This window comes from Schistocerca cancellata, chromosome 6, assembly GCF_023864275.1.
Source record: "Schistocerca cancellata isolate TAMUIC-IGC-003103 chromosome 6, iqSchCanc2.1, whole genome shotgun sequence".
NCBI lineage: Eukaryota > Metazoa > Arthropoda > Insecta > Orthoptera > Acrididae > Schistocerca > Schistocerca cancellata.
In genome coordinates this window covers 624,513,889-624,534,021 of record NC_064631.1, presented here as the reverse complement: position 1 = coordinate 624,534,021, position 20,133 = coordinate 624,513,889, and the positions used below count along the sequence as shown (strand labels likewise).

General features: G+C 44.7%; 1 protein-coding gene across 1 annotated transcript in view; it reads left to right on the top strand.

Moving 5' to 3' along the window:
- Positions 1–19,919, top strand: part of LOC126088456 (lachesin-like) — a 61,795-nt gene extending 41,876 nt beyond the window's left edge. Inside the window, exons 5-6 of the mRNA XM_049906597.1 lie at positions 4,007–4,291; positions 19,390–19,919. Of these exons, the coding sequence (XP_049762554.1) occupies positions 4,007–4,291; positions 19,390–19,544 (440 nt within the window). The 3' untranslated portion in view covers positions 19,545–19,919. The remainder of the gene's footprint in view (positions 1–4,006; positions 4,292–19,389) is intronic.
- The last annotated feature ends 214 nt before the right edge of the window (positions 19,920–20,133 follow it).

Here is a 20,133-nt window from a genome sequence, read left to right as displayed (position 1 = left end):
CTACAAAATAAATAAAATCATATTGATGGCTGAAGGCTTTTCATTTTCTTACAATAGTAGAAGGTCTTGATCCCCAAGACCTGCATTTTAGGTTAGCAATTTCGTAGTGTTCAGTGGAGGCGTCCATGGTGAAATGCTTCCCATTGCTGTCGGTGTAGGAAATCTGTCGCGAAGTGATAGGTATACGGCAGTGACCTACCTGTCTGTTGTTAAATGAAACGTAATAAGTGAAAACATTCTGTTTGTACTTAACATGAAGTATATTTTCTATACAGGATGGTTCAGATGCCCCAACCGTTTCGTTTTATGCAGTTCACACTGCGTTTAGGAGCGATACCCCGAAAGTAATCGAAATAAGTTCCGTCTCAGAGCTTTAAACGATTGTTAGCAAACGGAATCATACTGTAAAAAATACGAGTATTGGTCATGTGTTACGAGATATTTATGGACCAATATATACTTTACTTCTGCCACACTTTTCCAAGAGTTTCCAATCTTTCTTTGATGTAACTGAGTTCATGATGTATGTCAGGTGTTGATCTTTGCCCCAAGCGCTGACCACTTATCTTTCATCTGGTCTTTCGATATATTTTGTATTGGTAATTCCCTCAGTCTGTACATACACTGACGGAAGAAATAGCAGTACCAATAACGAATTTTGCAACGTAAACGATGTTAGTAGGCGTATTCTACATGTGAAAGATGATGTCTATTCAGATTTCAAGCCAGTCGCATAAGAGCCGTGTTAGTATAGCCACTATGAGGGTGCAAATCAGATCTGCTTTAAATGCACGCATTGTAACGGCCGTGAGCATTAGATACCATTAAGAGTGGATGTGGTGAGTTGATGTTAGTCAAGAATGGCTTTAAGGCGGCAAATACGCTATCATCGACATCTCACTAAGTTTTAACGAGGTCTTGTTAATAGGGCTACGAGAAGCCGGTTTTTTCTTGTGCGATGTTGCCGAAAGACTTGTCAGGGACCGAGCGAGGTGGCGCAGTGGTAGCACATGGGACTCGCATTCGGGAGGACGATGGTTCAATTCCGCGTCCGGCCATCCTGATTTAGGTTTTCCGTGATTTCCCTAAATCGCTCCAGGCACATGCTGGGATGGGTCCTCTTGAAAGGGCACGGCCGACTTCCTTCCCCATACATCCCTAATCGGATGAGACCGATGACCTTGCTGTTTGGTCTCTTCCCCAAAACAACCCAACCCCAACTTGTGAGGAATGCAGCCATTGTACATGATTGCTGGCAGCAGTAGTCAAGAGACTGTACAGTCGCAAGAAGCCCGGCCTCCAGCCAGCCACGTAGCACTACCGAGAGGGTAGACAATCGTGTTCTGCGTCGCACTACATCTGCGGCAGCAATTTGAGTAGTAGTCGGCATCACAGTGACACAACAAACTTTTGCAGATCGGTTGCTTTAAGGGCAGTTCCGAGCCAGACGCCCTGTAGCGTGTATTCCACTGATCCCCAGCCACCGCCATTTGCGGCTGAAGTGGTGTCGAGCCAGATCTCATCGCAGGAAAGGACAGAGGTCTGTTGTGTTGTCTCATGATAGCTGATTCTCAGTCAGTGCCATTGATGGTAGTGTGTTGGTTACAAAGAGGCCAGTTGAGGATCTGCAATCAACCTGATCCATGCTAGACAAACTGGACCCAAATCCGGAGTTACAGTCTGGGTTCCAATTTCATATGACAGAAGCAACGCTCTGGTGGTTATCTCACGAATCCTGACTGCAAAATTTGTATGTGAGTCTGTTTGTGCTGAGTTTCATGAACAGCATTCCAGAGGTGGGGGGGGGGGGGCTGTTTACAAGGGAATATCTTCCACATACGACTGTTATAACCCAACATACTGTAAAGAGTGTCGACGTGTTGCCTTGGTCTGCTCAGTCATCAGATCTGTCTTCAATGGAGCACATGTGGGACGTCATCTGATGACAACTCCAGTGTCATCCAAAGACAGCACTATTCGTCCCTGTATTGACCGATCAAGGGCAACAGACATTGAACTCCATCCTACAATCTGACATCCGGCACCTATGCAAGACGCTGCGTAGACGTTTGCGAACTTGCATTCAACATTCTGGCGGCTGTACCGGTTATTAATGTACCATCATTACGCATTTTCAATGGCTTACCTCGCGCTTACAATTACCTGTGAACTTGCAACGTTATTCATTGTAATTTATCGACATTAGTTTCGCCTCCCGTGAAGTCATAACACGGCAGTATCTCACCTCTAATAACGCTGGTTTCATGGGTAGACCTGATAGGTACTACACTCCTGGAAATTGAAATAAGAACACCGTGAATTCATTGTCCCAGGAAGGGGAAACTTTATTGACACATTCCTGGGGTCAGATACATCACATGATCACACTGACAGAACCACAGGCACATAGACACAGGCAACAGAGCATGCACAATGTCGGCACTAGTACAGTGTATATCCACCTTTCGCAGCAATGCAGGCTGCTATTCTCCCATGGAGACGATCGTAGAGATGCTGCATGTAGTCCTGTGGAACGGCTTGCCATGCCATTTCCACCTGGCGCCTCAGTTGGACCAGCGTTCGTGCTGGACGTGCAGACCGCGTGAGACGACGCTTCATCCAGTCCCAAACATGCTCAATGGGGGACAGATCCGGAGATCTTGCTGGCCAGGGTAGTTGACTTACACCTTCTAGAGCACGTTGGGTGGCACGGGATACATGCGGACGTGCATTGTCCTGTTGGAACAGCTAGTTCCCTTGCCGGTCTAGGAATGGTAGAACGATGGGTTCGATGACGGTTTGGATGTACCGTGCACTATTCAGTGTCCCCTCGACCATCACCAGTGGTGTACGGCCAGTGTAGGAGATCGCTCCCCACACCATGATGCCGGGTGTTGGCCCTATGTGCCTCGGTCGTATGCAGTCCTGATTGTGGCGCTCACCTGCACGGCGCCAAACACGCGTACGACCATCATTGGCACCAAGGCAGAAGCGACTCTCATCGCTGAAGACGACACGTCTCCATTCGTCCCTCCATTCACGCCTGTCGCGACACCACTGGAGGCGGGCTGCACTATGTTGAGGCGTGAGCGGAAGACGGCCTAACGGTGTGCGGGACCGTAGCCCAGCTTAATGGAGACGGTTGCGAATGGTCCTCGCCGATACCCCAGGAGCAACAGTGTCCCTAATTTGCTGGGAAGTGGCGGTGCGGTCCCCTACGGCACTGCGTAGGATCCTACGGTCTTGGCGTGCATCCGTGCGTCGCTGCGGTCCGGTCCCAGGTCGACGGGCACGTGCACCTTCCGCCGACCACTGGCGACAACATCGATGTACTGTGGAGACCTCACGCCCCACGTGTTGAGCAATTCGGCGGTACGTCCACCCGGCCTCCCGCATGCCCACTATACGCCCTCGCTCAAAGTCCGTCAACTGCACATACGGTTCACGTCCACGCTGTCGCGGCATGCTACCAGTGTTAAAGACTGCGATGGAGCTCCGTATGCCACGGCAAACTGGCTGACACTGACGGCGGCGGTGCACAAATGCTGCGCAGCTAGCGCCATGCGACGGCCAACACCGCGGTTCCTGGTGTGTCCGCTGTGCCGTGCGTGTGATCATTGCTTGTACAGCCCTCTCGCAGTGTCCGGAGCAAGTATGGTGGGTCTGACACACCGGTGTCAATGTGTTCTTTTTTCCATTTCCAGGAGTGTATTTGGCAATGCGTGCCGCAAGTGGATCAAAAATGTAAATGAAGTGATTATGATGAGCCCATGAACAATCAAGTTGTAGTGGTCTGAAATTTGACGTATCTCAGTATAAATTTGATTTGTGAATTACCTTATTTCTGGTGATTAGAAAAAATGGAAAATTTGTCCGTTCCGGACAGGAGTAACAGTTCATGTTATAGTGTTTTAGAACCCTTAATGCTCAGATATTACAAAACTTGTTCTTCTGGAGGTGCAACATTACGCTTCTTACAACAACATCGTTTCTGTACGAAAATCAGAGGCGGTGGCAGAGATCGCCGGAGCTCCGGACCTGCACCTGCGCAGCGGCAGTGAGCTGCGGCTGATATGCAAGCTGAGGCGGTCCACGGAGGCGCCCGAGTTCGTCTTCTGGTACCACGACGACCGCATGATCAACTTCGACGAGGACCGCGGCGTGGCTGTGAGCAAGGGGCGCGGCGGCAGCCAGCTGCTCATCCCGAGGGCGGAGCGCACGGACTCCGGCAACTACACGTGCGCGCCCTCCAACGCGAGGGCCGCCAGCATCACCGTGCACGTCATCGAGGGTGAGTGCGATCCACAACAAACCGCGACAATGACAAGAAGTACTGATCCGAACCGAATGCGGACAAGTTCTAAAACAACCATTTAACAATTTTGCTTCCGAAACCAGTATCTCCTTGTGATGGCATGTCTCCCTGCTAGACTTTGATCGTCTCCTAGGCTTCACTAAAACTGTGTAATTTTCTGTCATTAATATTAACTTCAGGGTTTCATCCTCTTTCACTCTTTTATAATCATCATGAGCAGGGGCTAATCTCTCATCATCTCACAATTACCTCCATTGTGACCGTTGCGTCTACTGTAAGCTTTAGGGTCTGGTCGGTAAGACAAATGAGCGTGAAAATGGAAAGCATGTGCAAGGAAGTGGAAACATGAGGTATTTAGGATAAATTATTGCTTCTAGTGATTGTCAGATTTAGCAGATACGAAGAAATGACTGAGGAAGCACTATTTTCAAAATATGCCTACAAACTGGCAGTAAACTTAAACAATTGGTAATGTTTACTCGTAACCCTTCCTAAAAATACCTTCCAGGCTTCGTTGTGCTAGGGCGAGCATGTAATTGAAGCTTCCACAAGTTAACAGATCATCCTGCAAATTATACATCGTCAAAGAAAATATTTCCTCAACCCGACCTTAGCTGGTAAAACAGACAGATGATATTATGGCCTGAGGTCCAGATGCACAGAGTGAAATAAGCAGACATTGGAATCATAGAAATTTCCTGGTGGATGAAAACTGTGTGCCGGACAGAGACTTGAACTCGAGACTCGTCCCAGTCCCGAGTTCGAGTCTCGGTTTGGCACACAGCCAGGAAGCTTCAAATCAGCGCACACTCTGCTGCAGATTGAAAATCTCATTCTGGAATCGGAAGCAAATGGTAACATATAACATTCAGGTTAACCTGGTCGTGATATGTACTAATAATTACAATGCAGAGAAAACGTGAAGAAATTAATGAAATAATGAAAAGTATAACATGATGTGAAGTTGAAAGTACTTGGAAATTGGAATGTGCACGTAATGGAGGTAAATGTAGCCATAAATAATGTGAAAAATGGGCTACTCGCAATCGAACGAGAGAGGGAGTGGTTAATGATGTTATGGAGATATCCTTCATTTCTTAAAGTTTTATTCATGAACCCCGTCAAACAGAAACATAATGGAATCATGGTACTCTGGAAATATGGTAGTAAAAGTCTGAAGGGCCCATAGGGGTATCATTTGGACTGTAAAAGGGTTAGCTGAAATTTGCCAAGGTAGGACAATTTCTTTGAACCTGAGCATAACTAACTCAGCACGTCGGTCTTAACGGAAAAATGGCTCTGAGCACTATGGGACTCAACATCGTAGGTCATAAGTCCCCTAGAACTTAGAACTACTTAAACCTAAATAACCTAAGGACATCACACACACCCATGCCCGAGGCAGGATTCGAACCTGCGACCGAAGTAGTCCCGCGGTTCCGGACTGCAGCGCCAGAACCGCTAGACCACCGCGGCGGTCTTAACGGAACAAAATCGATAGATGTAAAGGTAATATCCGGAGTATCACAGGGAAGTGTGAAAGGACCGTTGCTGTTTACAATGTACATAAATAATCTAGTAGAAAGCGTCGGATGCTCTTTAAGTTTATTCGCAGATGAATCAGTTGTCTATACCAAAGTAGCAACGCCAGAAGGTAGTAAGAATTTGCAGAACGACATGCAGAGAATTGAGTAATGGTTCAGACTCTGGCATTTGACTCTGAACGTAAATAAATGTAAAATATTGCGCATACACAGGAAAAGAAATCCACTACTGTACAGCTACACTATCAATGACAAACAGCTTCAGACACTGTCTGCCGTAAAATATCTAGGCGTAACTATCCAGACCCACCTTAAGTGGAATGACCACATACAACAGATTGAGGGGAAAGCAGACATCAAACTCTGATTCATCGGAAGAATCTTAGGGAAACGTAACTCATCTACGAAAGAAGTACCTTATAAGGCGCTAGTTCGCCCGAATCTTGAGTATTGTTCATGTATCTGGGATCCCTATCAGGTGGGACTGATAGAGGAGATAAAGAAGATCCAAGGAAGAGCGGCTCTTTTCGTCACTGGATCGTATAGCTGGCAGACGTTACAAGAGATGCGTTGTGCATCACGATGAGATTTACTATTGAAACTTCTTGACAGCACTTTTAAGGAGGATTCGGAAAACATATTACATCCCCCCCGCACATACATCTCGCGTATTGACCACGAGGAGAAAATTCGAGAAATTAGAGCCAACACATAGGCTTACCGACAATCATTTTTTCCCACGCGTTATTCGCGAGTGGAACAGGGTTGGAGGGATTAGATAGTGGTACCGAAAGTACCCTCCGCCATACATCATTAGGTAGTTTATGGAGTATGGCGTACATCTACATCTACATCTATACTCCGCGAGACACCTTACGGTGTGTGGCGGAGGGTACTTATTGTACCACTATCTGATCCCCCCTTCCCTGTTCCATTCACGAATTGTGCGTGGGAAGAACGACTGCTTGTAAGTCTCCGTATTTGCTCTAATTTCTCGGATCTTTTCGTTGTGATCATTACGCGAGATATATGTGGGCGGTAGTAATATGTTGCCCATCTCTTCCCGGAATGTGCTCTCTCGTAATTTCGATAATAAACCTCTCCGTATTGCGTAACGCCTTTCTTGAAGTGTCCGCCACTGGAGCTTGTTCAGCATCTCCGTAACGCTCTCGCGCTGACTAAATGTCCCCATGACGAATCGCGCTGCTTTTCCCCGGATCATGTCTATCTCTTCTATTAATCCAACCTGGTAAGGGTCCCATACTGATGAGCAATACTCAAGAATCGGACGAACAAGCGTTTTGTAAGCTACTTCTTTCGTCGATGAGTCACATTTTCTTAGAATTCTTCCTATGAATCTCAACCTGGCGCCTGCTTTTCCCACTATTTGTTTTATGTGATCATTCCACTTCAGATCGCTCCGGATAGTAACTCCTAAGTATTTTACGGTCGTTACCGCTTCCAATAATTTACCACCTATGGCATAATCGTACTGGAATGGATTTCTGCCCCTATGTATGCGCATTATATTACATTTATCTACGTTTAGGGAAAGCTGCCAGCTGTCGCACCATGCATTAATCCTCTGCAGGTCTTCCTGGAGTACGTACGAGTCTTCTGATGTTGCTACTTTCTTGTAGACAACCGTGTCATCTGCAAATAGCCTCACGGAGCTACCGATGTTGTCAACTAAGTCATTTATGTATATTGTAAACAATAAAGGTCCTATCACGCTTCCTTGCGGTACTCCCGAAATTACCTCTACATCTGCAGATTTTGAACCGTTAAGAATGACATGTTGTGTTCTTTCTTCTAGGAAATCCTGAATCCAATCACAAACCTGGTCCGATATTCCGTAAGCTCGTATTTTTTTCACTAAACGTAAGTGCGGAACCGTATCAAATGCCTTCCTGAAGTCCAGGAATACGGCATCAATCTGTTCGCCAGTGTCTACGGCACTGTGAATTTCTTGGGCAAATAGGGCGAGCTGAGTTTCACATGATCTCTGTTTGCGGAATCCATGTTGGTTATGATGAAGGAGATTTGTATTATCTAAGAACGTCATAATACGAGAACACAAAACATGTTCCATTATTCTACAACAGATTGACGTAAGCGAAATAGGCCTATAATTATTCGCATCTGATTTATGACCCTTCTTGAAAATGGGAACGACCTGCGCTTTCTTCCAGTCGCTAGGTACTTTACGTTCTTCCAGCGATCTACGATAAATTGCTGATACAAAGGGGGCAAGTTCTTTAGCATAATCACTGTAGAATCTTAAGGGTATCTCGTCTGGTCCGGATGCTTTTCCGCTACTAAGTGATAGCAGTTGTTTTTCAATTCCGATATCGTTTATATCAATATTTTCCATTTTGGCGTCCGTGCGACGGCTGAAGTCAGGGACCGTGTTACGATTTTCCGCAGTGAAACAGTTTCGGAACACTGAATTCAGTATTTCTGCCTTTCTTCGGTCGTCCTCTGTTTCGGTGCCATCGTAGATGTAGATGTAGATAACTAGAAATTCTAGAGAAGGAGACAGAAAATTGGGAATTTAAAGGGAACATAGATTTAAATTAATTATAAATGTGATCGTGTGAAATAAGTGCTCTAAATTTGGTGTAGCTGAGAACTGGTATAAATTAACGAATATTAACAAAGCTTCAGCTATCAAAATTATGAAAAATGTAAGTTCAATGGAGTTACGCCTAAACTACGAAACTCCCCCAGTTATGCATGAAGATGATCGTTCGCCTATTAGTGGGGATAGAATTTCTCTCCCTCAGTGACCTCTACTACGTCCCTTAGACAAGCAACATAAATGGCCTAGATAAGTTTCAAGCATTAGGAATATAACAGTTTGCATTATGCTACTGTTATCACAATCTGAAATAACAGTGTTAGCGTTGTTCCATTCATTTTAGTTTCTGAGCCCTGTAACGTGTGGAGAGCAAAGGTACACGTGTGGGGCTTGTCAACCATACAGTGAAGAGGTATGGTGGGTCTCGATGTTAGAGCTTCTCACTGGCAGTTGTTTTCCAACATTAAGCTGGCGAGTGACATGTTGCGCTACGGTCCGTCAATCCGCTGTTGCAAAACTCTACACTAGAACAACAGTCTCTGGCAACAACACTTTTTCCCAACTGAGAATTGGTTTCAGCAGAGCAGATTTTCGGAAATCGAGGTTCTCGCTGTAGATTCATGATACAGTGGACCGTGAAGAGTGTTACACGATCTCAATGATAAAGTATCTTGCAAGTCTGACAGCCAAGATCCGATCGTGTTTCAGTAATCTCGTACTGCAGGTACGAACGAGAGTGACGTCAATGGCCAGTACAAGATATGTCGATATGGCAGTCACTTGTCGTGCTAAAGTATTAAGTTCGGAGTGGTGACAGGGGCGCTCTCCTTGCAATGCTACAATTATCTATAATAAATCACTACTTTCGTGATTGTGTCTATGTGTTTATGAGTTTGCATACGTTTTTTTGTGTACTTTGACGTCTTTTTCGTAATTTTATGCTGTCACAAGACAGAATTTGTGTATCTTTACATATGTGAAAATAGTCATCTGAATTGACTACCCGAATGCGCATTTTCCTTTGACACGAGAATGAGAACCATGACGTAGAAGATCTTAGAACTAGACACGCACCTCACTTTGTCAAGGTACAGTTTCTACTGACCTGCCTAACTTCGTAGGAAGCAAGGATCATGAGAACCTGTACGCTTTTTACCCATCCATGTGTGCCTGAAGATAGTAAAGGCGATCAAATTTGATGACTGTAACTTTGACTGCCGGAGGTAATTGGATACAGTTACGCATTGTCACCTAATGAGCCACATAATGGCTAATGGAAGAATGGACGACTTGTTATGGATATCATCAAAAAAGTTTTGCATCACCTAGGCTCCGAAAGTTCCGGAACCAGTACGGAAAGTTTACAGATCAACATAAACATGATTTTCGGCCTTTTTAATGCTCATGAAAACCACTCATTGCATGTTGTACCACCATGCACCGAGACCTTCAGAGGTCATGGTCCACATTGCTGTACACACCGGAACCACTAATACCCAGTAGCAAGTCGTCTAGCATTGATGTATGCCTGTATTCGGCGTGGTACACTATCCACAAGTTCATCAAGGCACTGTTAGTCGAGATCTTCCCACTCCTCATCGGCGATTTGGCATAGATCCTTCAGAGTGGTTGGTAGGTCACGTCGTCGATAGGGTTCATATCCGGAGAACAAACTGGCCACTCAGTTCGAGCGATGTCGTTATCCTGAAGGATGTCATTCACAAGATGTGTACGATGGGGGCGCGAATTGTCGTGCTTGCAGACTAATGCCTCGCCAATATGCTTCCGGCACGGTTGCACTATCGGACGGAGGATGGTACTGACGAATCCTGCAGCCGTTATGGCGCCTTCCATGGCCACAGCAGGGAACCTCCACCTTGCTGCACTCGCCGGACAGTGTTTCTAATGTGTTCAGCCTGACCAGGTTGCCTCCATACAGGTCTCCGGGATTGTCTGGTTCACGGCATATGCAACATTAATCGGTGAAGAGAACGAGATGCCATTTGGGATGTTGTTGGATCCATCTGTACCGCGCTGCATGGTGTCGTGGTTGCAAAGATGGGCCTGAAATGGTTCAAATGGCTCTGAGCACTATGGGACTTAACATTTGAGGTCATCAGTCCCCTAGAACTACTTAAACCTAACTAACATAAGGACATCACACACAACCATGCCCAAGGCAGGATTCGAACCTGCGGCCGCAGCGGTCTCGCAGTTCCAGACTGAGGCGCCTAGAACCGCTCGGCCACACCGAACGGCAGATGGACCTCGCCATGGACGTCGGGAGTGAAGCTGCTCGTCATGTAACCTATTGCGCACAGTTTGAGTCTTAACACGACGTCATGTGGCTGCAAGAAAAGCATTATTCAACATGGTGGCGTTGCTGCCAGTGTTCCTCCGAGCCATAATCCGTAGGTAGTGGTCATCCAACGCATTAAAAGCCCTTGGGCGGCCTGAGCGAGGGATGTCAAAGTTCCTCTCTCTCTCTGTAATTCCTCTATGTCCGAACAACGTTGCTTTTGTTCACTCCGAGACGCCTGGACACTTTCCTTGTGAGGAGCTTTTCCTGGCAGAAAGTAACAATGCGGGAACAATTAAACCGTCTAGGCATGGTTGAACTACAGACAACACGAGCCGTGCCTCGGGCATGGATGTATGTAATGTTCTTAGGTTAGTTAGGTTTAAGTAGTTCTAAGGTCTAGGGGACTGATGACCTCAGAAGTTAAGTGCCATAGTGCTCAGGGCCATTTTAACCAACACGAACCGTGTACCGCCTTCCTGGAAAAATGACTGGAACTGATCGGCTGTCGGATCCCCTCGGTCAAATAGGCGATGCTCTTGTATTTTTGTTTACATCTTTGGGCGGATTTAGTGACATCTCTGAACAGTCAATGTGACTGTGTCTGTGAAACTATATCCACAGTCGACGTCTATCTTCAAGAGTTCTGGGAACTGAGGTGATGCAAAAAACTTTTCGTTGTGTGTATATTTTCGCACCTACAAGCTTACGTCCTGATCACAATCATTATTTAAAAAATTAAATCAAAGTTCCTCAGTTGAGTACTAGCCATGACAGATGTAGAAGCTCACAGAAAAGTGTCCAGTTTGCACGACGGTTGGAATACATGCCAGATTGTGTGCGGTTCCTGAGTCAAAACCGAAGGGCGTACTGTTTACAGGGGATACGGAAAAATTTCATTAGCTGCCTGAATACAGTGAACTGTTTTGGTACTTTCTGATCGAGTTTTGTCTAGCAGAGTGGAAGGGAAATGTCATCAGCAAACATTTTTTGAAACCAGTTCCTAGACAGACTGTTTTGAAGACGGAAGGAGCAATGAGTACGCTAATAGACAAACGCTCCACCATTCACCCTCAACTGAGGATTGATTACCTGCAATCATGCGAGGTCAGCGTGAACACTCTTCCTGCACATTACACACCGTGCCATGGGCCTTGACTGTGTCTTGCAAACGTGTAAGTATAGTGTGGTAGGCCGGTCAGCTCCGTAGCGACATTCATATCGTCTCTCGACAGCGGAAATGTGCTCAGACTTCAGCCGGCCGGAATGGCAGAGCGGTTATAGGTGCTACAGTCTGGAACCGCGCGACCGCTACGGTCGCAGGTTCGAATCCTGCCTCGGGCATAGATGTGTGTCGTGTCCTTAGGTTAGTTAGATTTAGGTAGTTCTAAGTTCAAGGGGACTGATGACCTCAGAGGTTCAGTGCCATAGTGCTCAGAGCCATTTGAACCATTTTGTTCAGACTTCCAGTTCCGTTTGTAACATGATGCTATTCTCCTACCCGTAACTAACTTTCGGAGCTATTATATCTCGATAAAAAATGAAATAGCTCTCTTTTGGGAATTTCAACTTGTAGACATAAAATTAAATTTTCTGTTCAAAAATGTTTTAAATGGCTCTGAGCACTATGGCACTTAACTGCTGTGGTCATCAGCCCCCTGGAACTTAGAACTACTTAAATCTAACTAACCTAAGGACATCACACACATCCATGCCCGAGGCAGGATTCGAACCTGTTAACGTAGCGGTCACGCGGCTCCAGACTGTAGCGCCTAGAACCGCACGGCCACTACGGCCGGCTAAATTTTCTGTTCCCGGTGGATATAATGTCGTAAACTCCTCGTCGCTGTTAGCGACTAACGAGGTTGCATACCAGATGTTTCACAATTCCTATTACGTGCTTCTTCGGGTTGTAACGCGGACTTAGTAGACGAAGTTTTGATGAGGCACATATGTCTTGAAACTTGATGTATGGATCGAAAATAACTTCGAAATCGGATCACTTTCCAATCTTTACGGCCTGTGCTCAGCGGAGACAATGAGCTCTGACCAGTATGCCCTTCTGGAGCCTACTGCATTCGAATGTTTCAAGTACTCATTGTCGGGTATTCTTCTACGTTGCAAACGACGTCCTCTTCAAAGTCGAAAGTGCGGAGCGACCGTGGAGTGCGTCAGTGCTCTCTCCAAGTTACTAACGTACCAGTTTCTGGCAGCTACCGCTGCAGTCGGATGAAAGTGGTATGTGATGACAGAATTGCAATAGTGACTACGTATGGAACCCTCTTCTCAAGTAGTGTGTGTTCCAGGCGCGAGAGATCTGAAAGTGATCCGATCTTCAAACTTACTTTATGTCCAAACGATACATTTATAGAGATAGGTTCCTTATCAAAAACTTCGTTCGATGAAGACTCAGTTAACACCAGTGCCATAACTGAGGCAATTGGTCTCAGGAAATAGCAGCTATACAACTAATGCTTCTGGTACCGGGTGTAAAATTTGGATCTCATCCCCCTCCCACGTTTGCGACCGCATCAAATATTTATAATCCTCACATCTCCCCTTTTCTCATCCGTCCTTGACCAGTTGCTATATTTCAATGTGAAGTACGGAAAAAGATTATTTTGACCAATAGTAATTTTAAATCTAGATCACATTGATTGCGTGTCCCGAGAAGAAGTGTCTCAAAGCTCAATTTCAAACTCCAAACAAAATAAATCGTCGTAACTTGTGTGTCGTTTCGGAATTGCAGTGAGCCAAAGCTTAATTGATTAAGAGCAATTAATCATTGCTAAACTTTGCTTAGTTCTTGAGTTGTTTGATAATACGGATCCATGAAATAAAACTTTTGTCCACATTGAGAGGACACTGGAGAATACTAAGTTTTTGATAACCTTTTTTATTTTTTTACGTGAAGCATCTTAAGTGACAACTCAAAATCTTACGCGAAACACTTGTGCGTTGCTTGTTAACTTCGCTTCTTTTAATTGGAAAACTTGTGACATCTCGCTGTATCCTAACTCTATCCCCACGCTATATGAGAAAAAAGTGGAAACTGTGTTGAAAGGGCAACTCTTTTGGCTTTTATGAAATTTCAAATCGATAAAATGGGTTTCTTATTTGCTTCGTAATGAAAAGCACTTCAGTCATCGTTATCACAGAAAACACTGAATAGACAAACAAACCCTCATTGCACTTTTTGCTCTGCGAATAATTAAGATATATTTATTTTAACGAGAACAAATGGAAACCTTTTAAGATTTTATCCCTGTTTGTGCTCACATGTGACTGACGTATTTTCTTCGTTGATCCAAACTGACTTATCATTCTGTTCCAAATGACATTGTTTCTATCTCCTCCATTTCGGTATAAATAGAACTAGTTAACTGAGACTGTTTTGTCTGATAGATGCTCTGAGATACGAAACTATGAGCTTATGCTGGATTAAGACTCTCTCGTAGCTATGAGTGTTCATGACGACTGTCAGCATGATGTAGAGGCTTAGTCTGACGTTTGGAAAGACTATTTAGTCACCGTATTTGAGAATGAATTGCAAGAGTAGTTCTGGTCTTGGTAGTTTGATGGAATTACTGCTGTGCAGCAGTAACCCGGAGTTCATAATTTTTCCTTACAATTATTCACCGTCCACCTCACGACTATAAGTTTTACAAAAACTCACGCGTTTAGTCTTCAGATATTTCTTGTTACACTCGTAGTAGAGCCCTCTTGTGTCGAGAACAAAAGGGTATATTTTATTCAGTAAAGGCAATCCACAGATAGTTTCAGTATTTCTTCTCCTTCCTTCCCTCCTCTTTCTTTCTCCCCTTTTTAATTACTGTTCAGTATTTTCAGTGGTCATAAAAGCGCGCTCTTTAGGAACGTAACGTATCCCTGTCACGGCACTGGGAGACACAAAACTTTCGCTACGCACACCGTTATGATTGGAAACTCGCAAATTTCGGGCTCGTATGGAGGAGAGAAGAAGACAGTCTTGGTTGCGATGCAGAAATTATTGTTTATTAACTTCATTACAGAAAAGTCATGGTTACTAAGTTGAAATTACTGTTAATTAACTTCATTAACTTATCATATAGTAGTTCTTTTTCAGCGTGACTTTGTTCAAGATTTTACTATTTGCATCGATGCTACCATTTGACTCGCGGTCCAGTTTCTAATTTATGTGACCATTTGCACCTAGTACTGTCTTTTGGTTTTATTTCAGATTTGACACATTTTTATTAAGAAAATTTATGCTGCAAATAACGTACGTTTTCCAGACTTTCTGCTTCAACAGAGTGGTTAGTTATTCATAAAATTTCCTGATTAATATTCTCAAAAGTAGCGCTTCGTGGTCAACTAACTCCATCTACCGTAGTGAATCCATACTTGCCACAGGCGCAGCGTGCCTCAGCGTTGAGTACTGTGCATGGGGTAGCAGGATGTAGGAAGACGATTAAAGCATTACAGGTCTGTTCTGCCTCGTAATCACATTACGTGTTCCGAAAGGTAATTACACTGAGGTGACAAAAGTCATGGAAAAGCGGTAGGCACGTATACGAATGACCGTTACCAGATGCTATAAAAGAGAAGTGCTTTGGCAGAGCTGTTATTTGTACTCACAAGGGAACCTCCCCATAGCGCCCCCCTCAGATTTAGTTATAAGTTGGCACAGGGCTTGAAAAATAGAACACAGATCAGTCGAGAAAACAGGAAGAAGTAGTGTGGAACAATGAAAAAAATAAGCAAAGTATACAAACTGCATAGTCCATGGGCAAGATATGCAATATCAAGAAGAATGTAAGCTTAGAAACACCGTGGTCCCGTGGTTAGCGTGAGCAGCTGCGGAACGAAAGGTCCTTGGTTGAAGTCTTCCCTCGAGTGAGAAAGGCTTGTTTTTTATTTTCAAACAATTATTACCTGTCCGTCCGTCCGTCCGATGCGATCACTTTTTTGGGAGTGATTATGACATCCACAGGAAAACCTAAATCGGGCAAGGTAGAAGAATCTTTTTACCCATTCGCCAAGTGTACAAGTTAGGTGGGTCGACAACATATTCCTGTCATGTGGCGCACATGCCGTCACCAGTGTCTTATAGAATATATCAGATGTGTTTTCCTGTGGAGGAATCGGTTGACCTATGACCTTGCGATAAAATGTTTTCGGTTCAAATTGAAGAGGCAAGTCCTTTCGTCTACTAATCGCACGGTTTTTCGGTGCGGTCGCAAAACACAGACACTATTACAGCGAACAGAGGCGTCAATGAACGAACGGACAGATCTTAACTTTGCGAAAATAAGAAAGTAAACTTTTTACTCGAGGGAAGACTTGAACGAAGGACCTCTCGTTCCGCAGTTGCTCACGCTAACCACGGGACCACGGCGCTCCTGAAGTGAGACTAACCTTGATGTTGCCTATCTTACGCATGGACTACTCAGTTTGTAAATTTTGCTTCTTTTTTTCGTAGTTCCACACAACTTCTTGCTGTTTTCTCGATTGATCTGTGTTCAGTTTTTCAAGTCCTATCCACTGTGCCAACTAATAACTAAATCTGAGGGGGGGTGCGATGGGGAGGTTCCCTTGTCAGGCGAGTCTTGTCAAAAGGTTTCCTGCGCGATTATGGCCTCACGACGACAATTAAGACTTTGAACGCGGATTGGTAGTTGGAGCTAGACGTATGGGGCATTCCATTTCAGAAATTGTTGGGAATTCAGTATTCCGAGATCCACAGTGTCACAACTGCGCCGAAAGTACCATATTACAGGCATTAGCTCTCACCACGGACAACGCCGTGGCCGGCCTATGTTCTTCATTTAACGACGGAGAGAAGCGGTGATTGTTAGGGTTGTCAGCGTAACAGAGAAGCAACACTGCGTGAAATAACCGCATAAATCAAAGCGTGACATACGACAAACATATGTGTTAGGATAATATGGCGAAATCTGACGTTAATAGACTACGGTGCTGACGGCTAGCAAGAGTGCGTTAGGTAACAGCACGACATGGCCTGCAGCGCCTCTAATCCGATCGTGACCATATTAATAGGACCCTAGACAACTCGAAAACCTTGGTCTGGTCAGGTGAGTCCCAATTTCAGTTGGTTAGAGCTGGTGGTAGGGCTCTAGTGAGGCGCAGATCCGACGAAGCCCTGGGACCCAAGATACGAGCAAGGCACTGTACACACAGACGGCGGCTCCATAATGGTTTGGGCTGCGTTTACATGGAGTAGACGGAGTCCTTTAATCCAACTGAACAGGTTAGAGACTGGAAATGGTTATTTTCGGCTACTTGGAGACCATTTGCAGCCGTTAATGTACACGGCGTCCCCAAACAACGATGAATTTATATGGGTGGTAGTGTACTGTGGCATTTGGCCACGGTTGTTCTTTGTTGGTTTGAAGAACATTCTGGACAATTCGAGCGAAAATTTGGCGAATCTCATCCCCCGATGTGAATCCCGTCTAACATTTGTGGAACGTAACTGAGAGGTCAGTTCCTGCACAAACACGTGCACCGGCAACACTTTGGCAGTTATCTGTCAGAGAGGCAGCATGGCTCAGTAATTTTGCAGCTGACTAATTTTTCAGCTGACTTCCAACGAATCCATGCGATGTGGAGTTATTGCATTACACCAGGCGAAAGGAGGTATCCGGTGATTTCTATTACGCCAGTGTACTACACATCTTTTCCGTTATTCCCTCCTTTACTTTGTGGACTATAACTTACACGAAAATGACAGGTCGCAGGTTTTGCTTTCTAAAAGTTCATTCCGTTTATTTCAATATATGAGATTTTCCTCTACTATTTCTCCTGCACATGACGGCGCCTTATTTTTGAGGATCTCGTATCATCCACATCTATAACTTACTTATCAACATATGCCGGTAATCCCAGATCCCAATTTTCCTAATTTCATCGTATCCCTAAGAACGGTCAAGCCCTTATAATTCGATTGTATTTCAGTATAGGCCAATGCGAAGAGGGCTTGAATTAGGTGAAATACGCGTCTTTGATGAATAAATAAAGAGTAATATGTGAGTCAGGGGACATACCCGCAGGCTTCAAGGAGAACAGAATAACAAGGAGAATAGAATAGCTGCATTTCCCAAGAAGGCAGGTGCTGATAGGTGTTGAAAGTACCGAACTATCGATTAATAAATCAGTGTTGCAAAATACTAAGAGATAGAAACCGACCACATGGAGATCATTCCGGAGAAATGTAGAAGCACGTGAGGTTAAGGAATTGCAAACATACGTTTATAGCATTTGTACACATATAGAAAGCTTATGACAGTATTGATTCGAATACTGTTTTTGAAATTAAGAAGGTAGGAAGGATAAAACAGATGTAACGAAAGGTTAATTACAGTTTGTTCAGCAACTAATCGGCAGTTAAAATAGTCGATGGGCATGAAAGGAAAACAGTGGTTGAGAAGTGTAAGGCAGGGTTGTAGCCTATTCCAGATATTATTCAAAAATGGTTCAAATGGCTCTGAGCACTATGGGACTCAACTGCTGTGGTCATAAGTCCCCTAGAACTTAGAACTACTTAAACCTAACTAACCTAAGGACATCACACACATCCATGCCCGAGGCAGGATTCGAACCTGCGACCGTAGTGGTCGTGCGGTTCCAGACTGTAGCGCCTTTAACCGCTCGACCACTCCGGCCGGCGATATTATTCAATCTGTACATTGAATAAGACATAAAAGAAACCAAAAGTAAAATCTGGAGTACGGATTACCGTCCAGGGAGAAGAAATAAAAAGTATAATGTTTGCTGATGACAATGTAACTCTATCAGAGACAGCAAAGGACTTGGAAGAACAGGTGAAATGAATGGACAGTGCCTGGAAATAAGATGAACTTCAACAAAAAACAAGGATAATGGAATGTAGTCGAATTAAAGTAGTTGACGACAAGGGAATCAGATTAGGAAACGAGACATTTAAAGCAGTAAATGAGTTTTACTATTTGGGCGGAAAAGTAACTGATGACGGCCGAAGTACGGAGGATATAAAATGTAGACTGACAATGCAAGAAATGCATTTCGGAAGAAGAGAAATTTGTTAACATAGAACATAGATTTATGTGTGAGCAAGGCTTTTCTGAAAGTATTTGTCGGAGTGTGGAATTTGAATTACGGACGACAGACAGAATATAGAAGCTATCGAAATGTGGTGCCACGGAACAATGCTGAATATTAGACGCGTTGATCACATTAACTAACGAGGAGATACTGAATATAATTGAGGACAATAGATATTTAGGGCATTAATTGTTAAGAAGAAGGGATAGGTTGATAGGACACATTCTGAGTCATCAAAAGATCACCAATTTAGTACTAGGAGGACGGCAAAAATCGTGGAGAATTCGAATGAAGAGGCTTGCACAGGATAGAGTAGCATGCAGTGTTGCGGTAGTCCAGTCTCCGGATTGATGAGCACAACAACAACAACAAACGACAACAATAACAATATCAACTTCGCAACCAAGACTGTTTGTTTCTCCTCATTCTACATACTGGACAGTGTATCACTGCGCCAGGGAGTTCTATACCTCATAAAGAGATTTACCAACTGTTTGTTCGTGAGTATAATAGGAAGTGGCCTAGCCGCTCGCCGGTGACTTCAGTTGCGACGCCCCGCGTGTTGCAGGCGAGAAGCCGGCGGCGATGCAGCACGACAGCCGCAGCGCGTGCCCGCCCCCGGCCGCCGCCCCCGGGCTGGTGGTGGCGCTGCTGGCGCTGCTCTGCCTGTGGCCCTCGCTCGTGCTGGCCCCTGCCTGCGCGGTCCAGCCTGCGAGCAGCTGACGCCGCTGTCTGCTCTGCGTGCGCCGCGGGCCCCTGCTGTGACAGCAGGGCGGCCACCCGTGACACAACAGCTACTGTGCGCCATCAGTGTCAAGCCAGTTCACCAGTGCTGATTACACGTCTCATGCCACTTGTCTATGTGCAGGTGACTAGTGATGACATTTCAGGCGTGAAGACAATGTATGGACGTACAGAGAATATTTGGTGTTTGGGGCCTGGAGATATTTGTATATTGGTACTTTACCCATCGACAGCGCCCAAAACTTACTGTATACAGCATTGAGTACAGGACTGTATTATTATATACAGTAAGTGATATTTTGTCACACGTCAGATGGTCTACTTTCTGTAAATTGTATAGTTAAATAAAGTATTTTGCCAGCAGCAGTGTCGTTACACGCCATGTTTCTAAAATTAGTTTCCACAACTGCAATTATTACTTTCCTACTCGTACACCTATTACAGTTCTATGATGAAACTGTCGTAGATGTGTTTGCTCATTCTTATCGATTTGTTCCATCGAACCTTCTGAATTATAAGCAGATTTTGTGTAAAATTGTAGAGGAGCAATTACAAGAATGTACCTTCA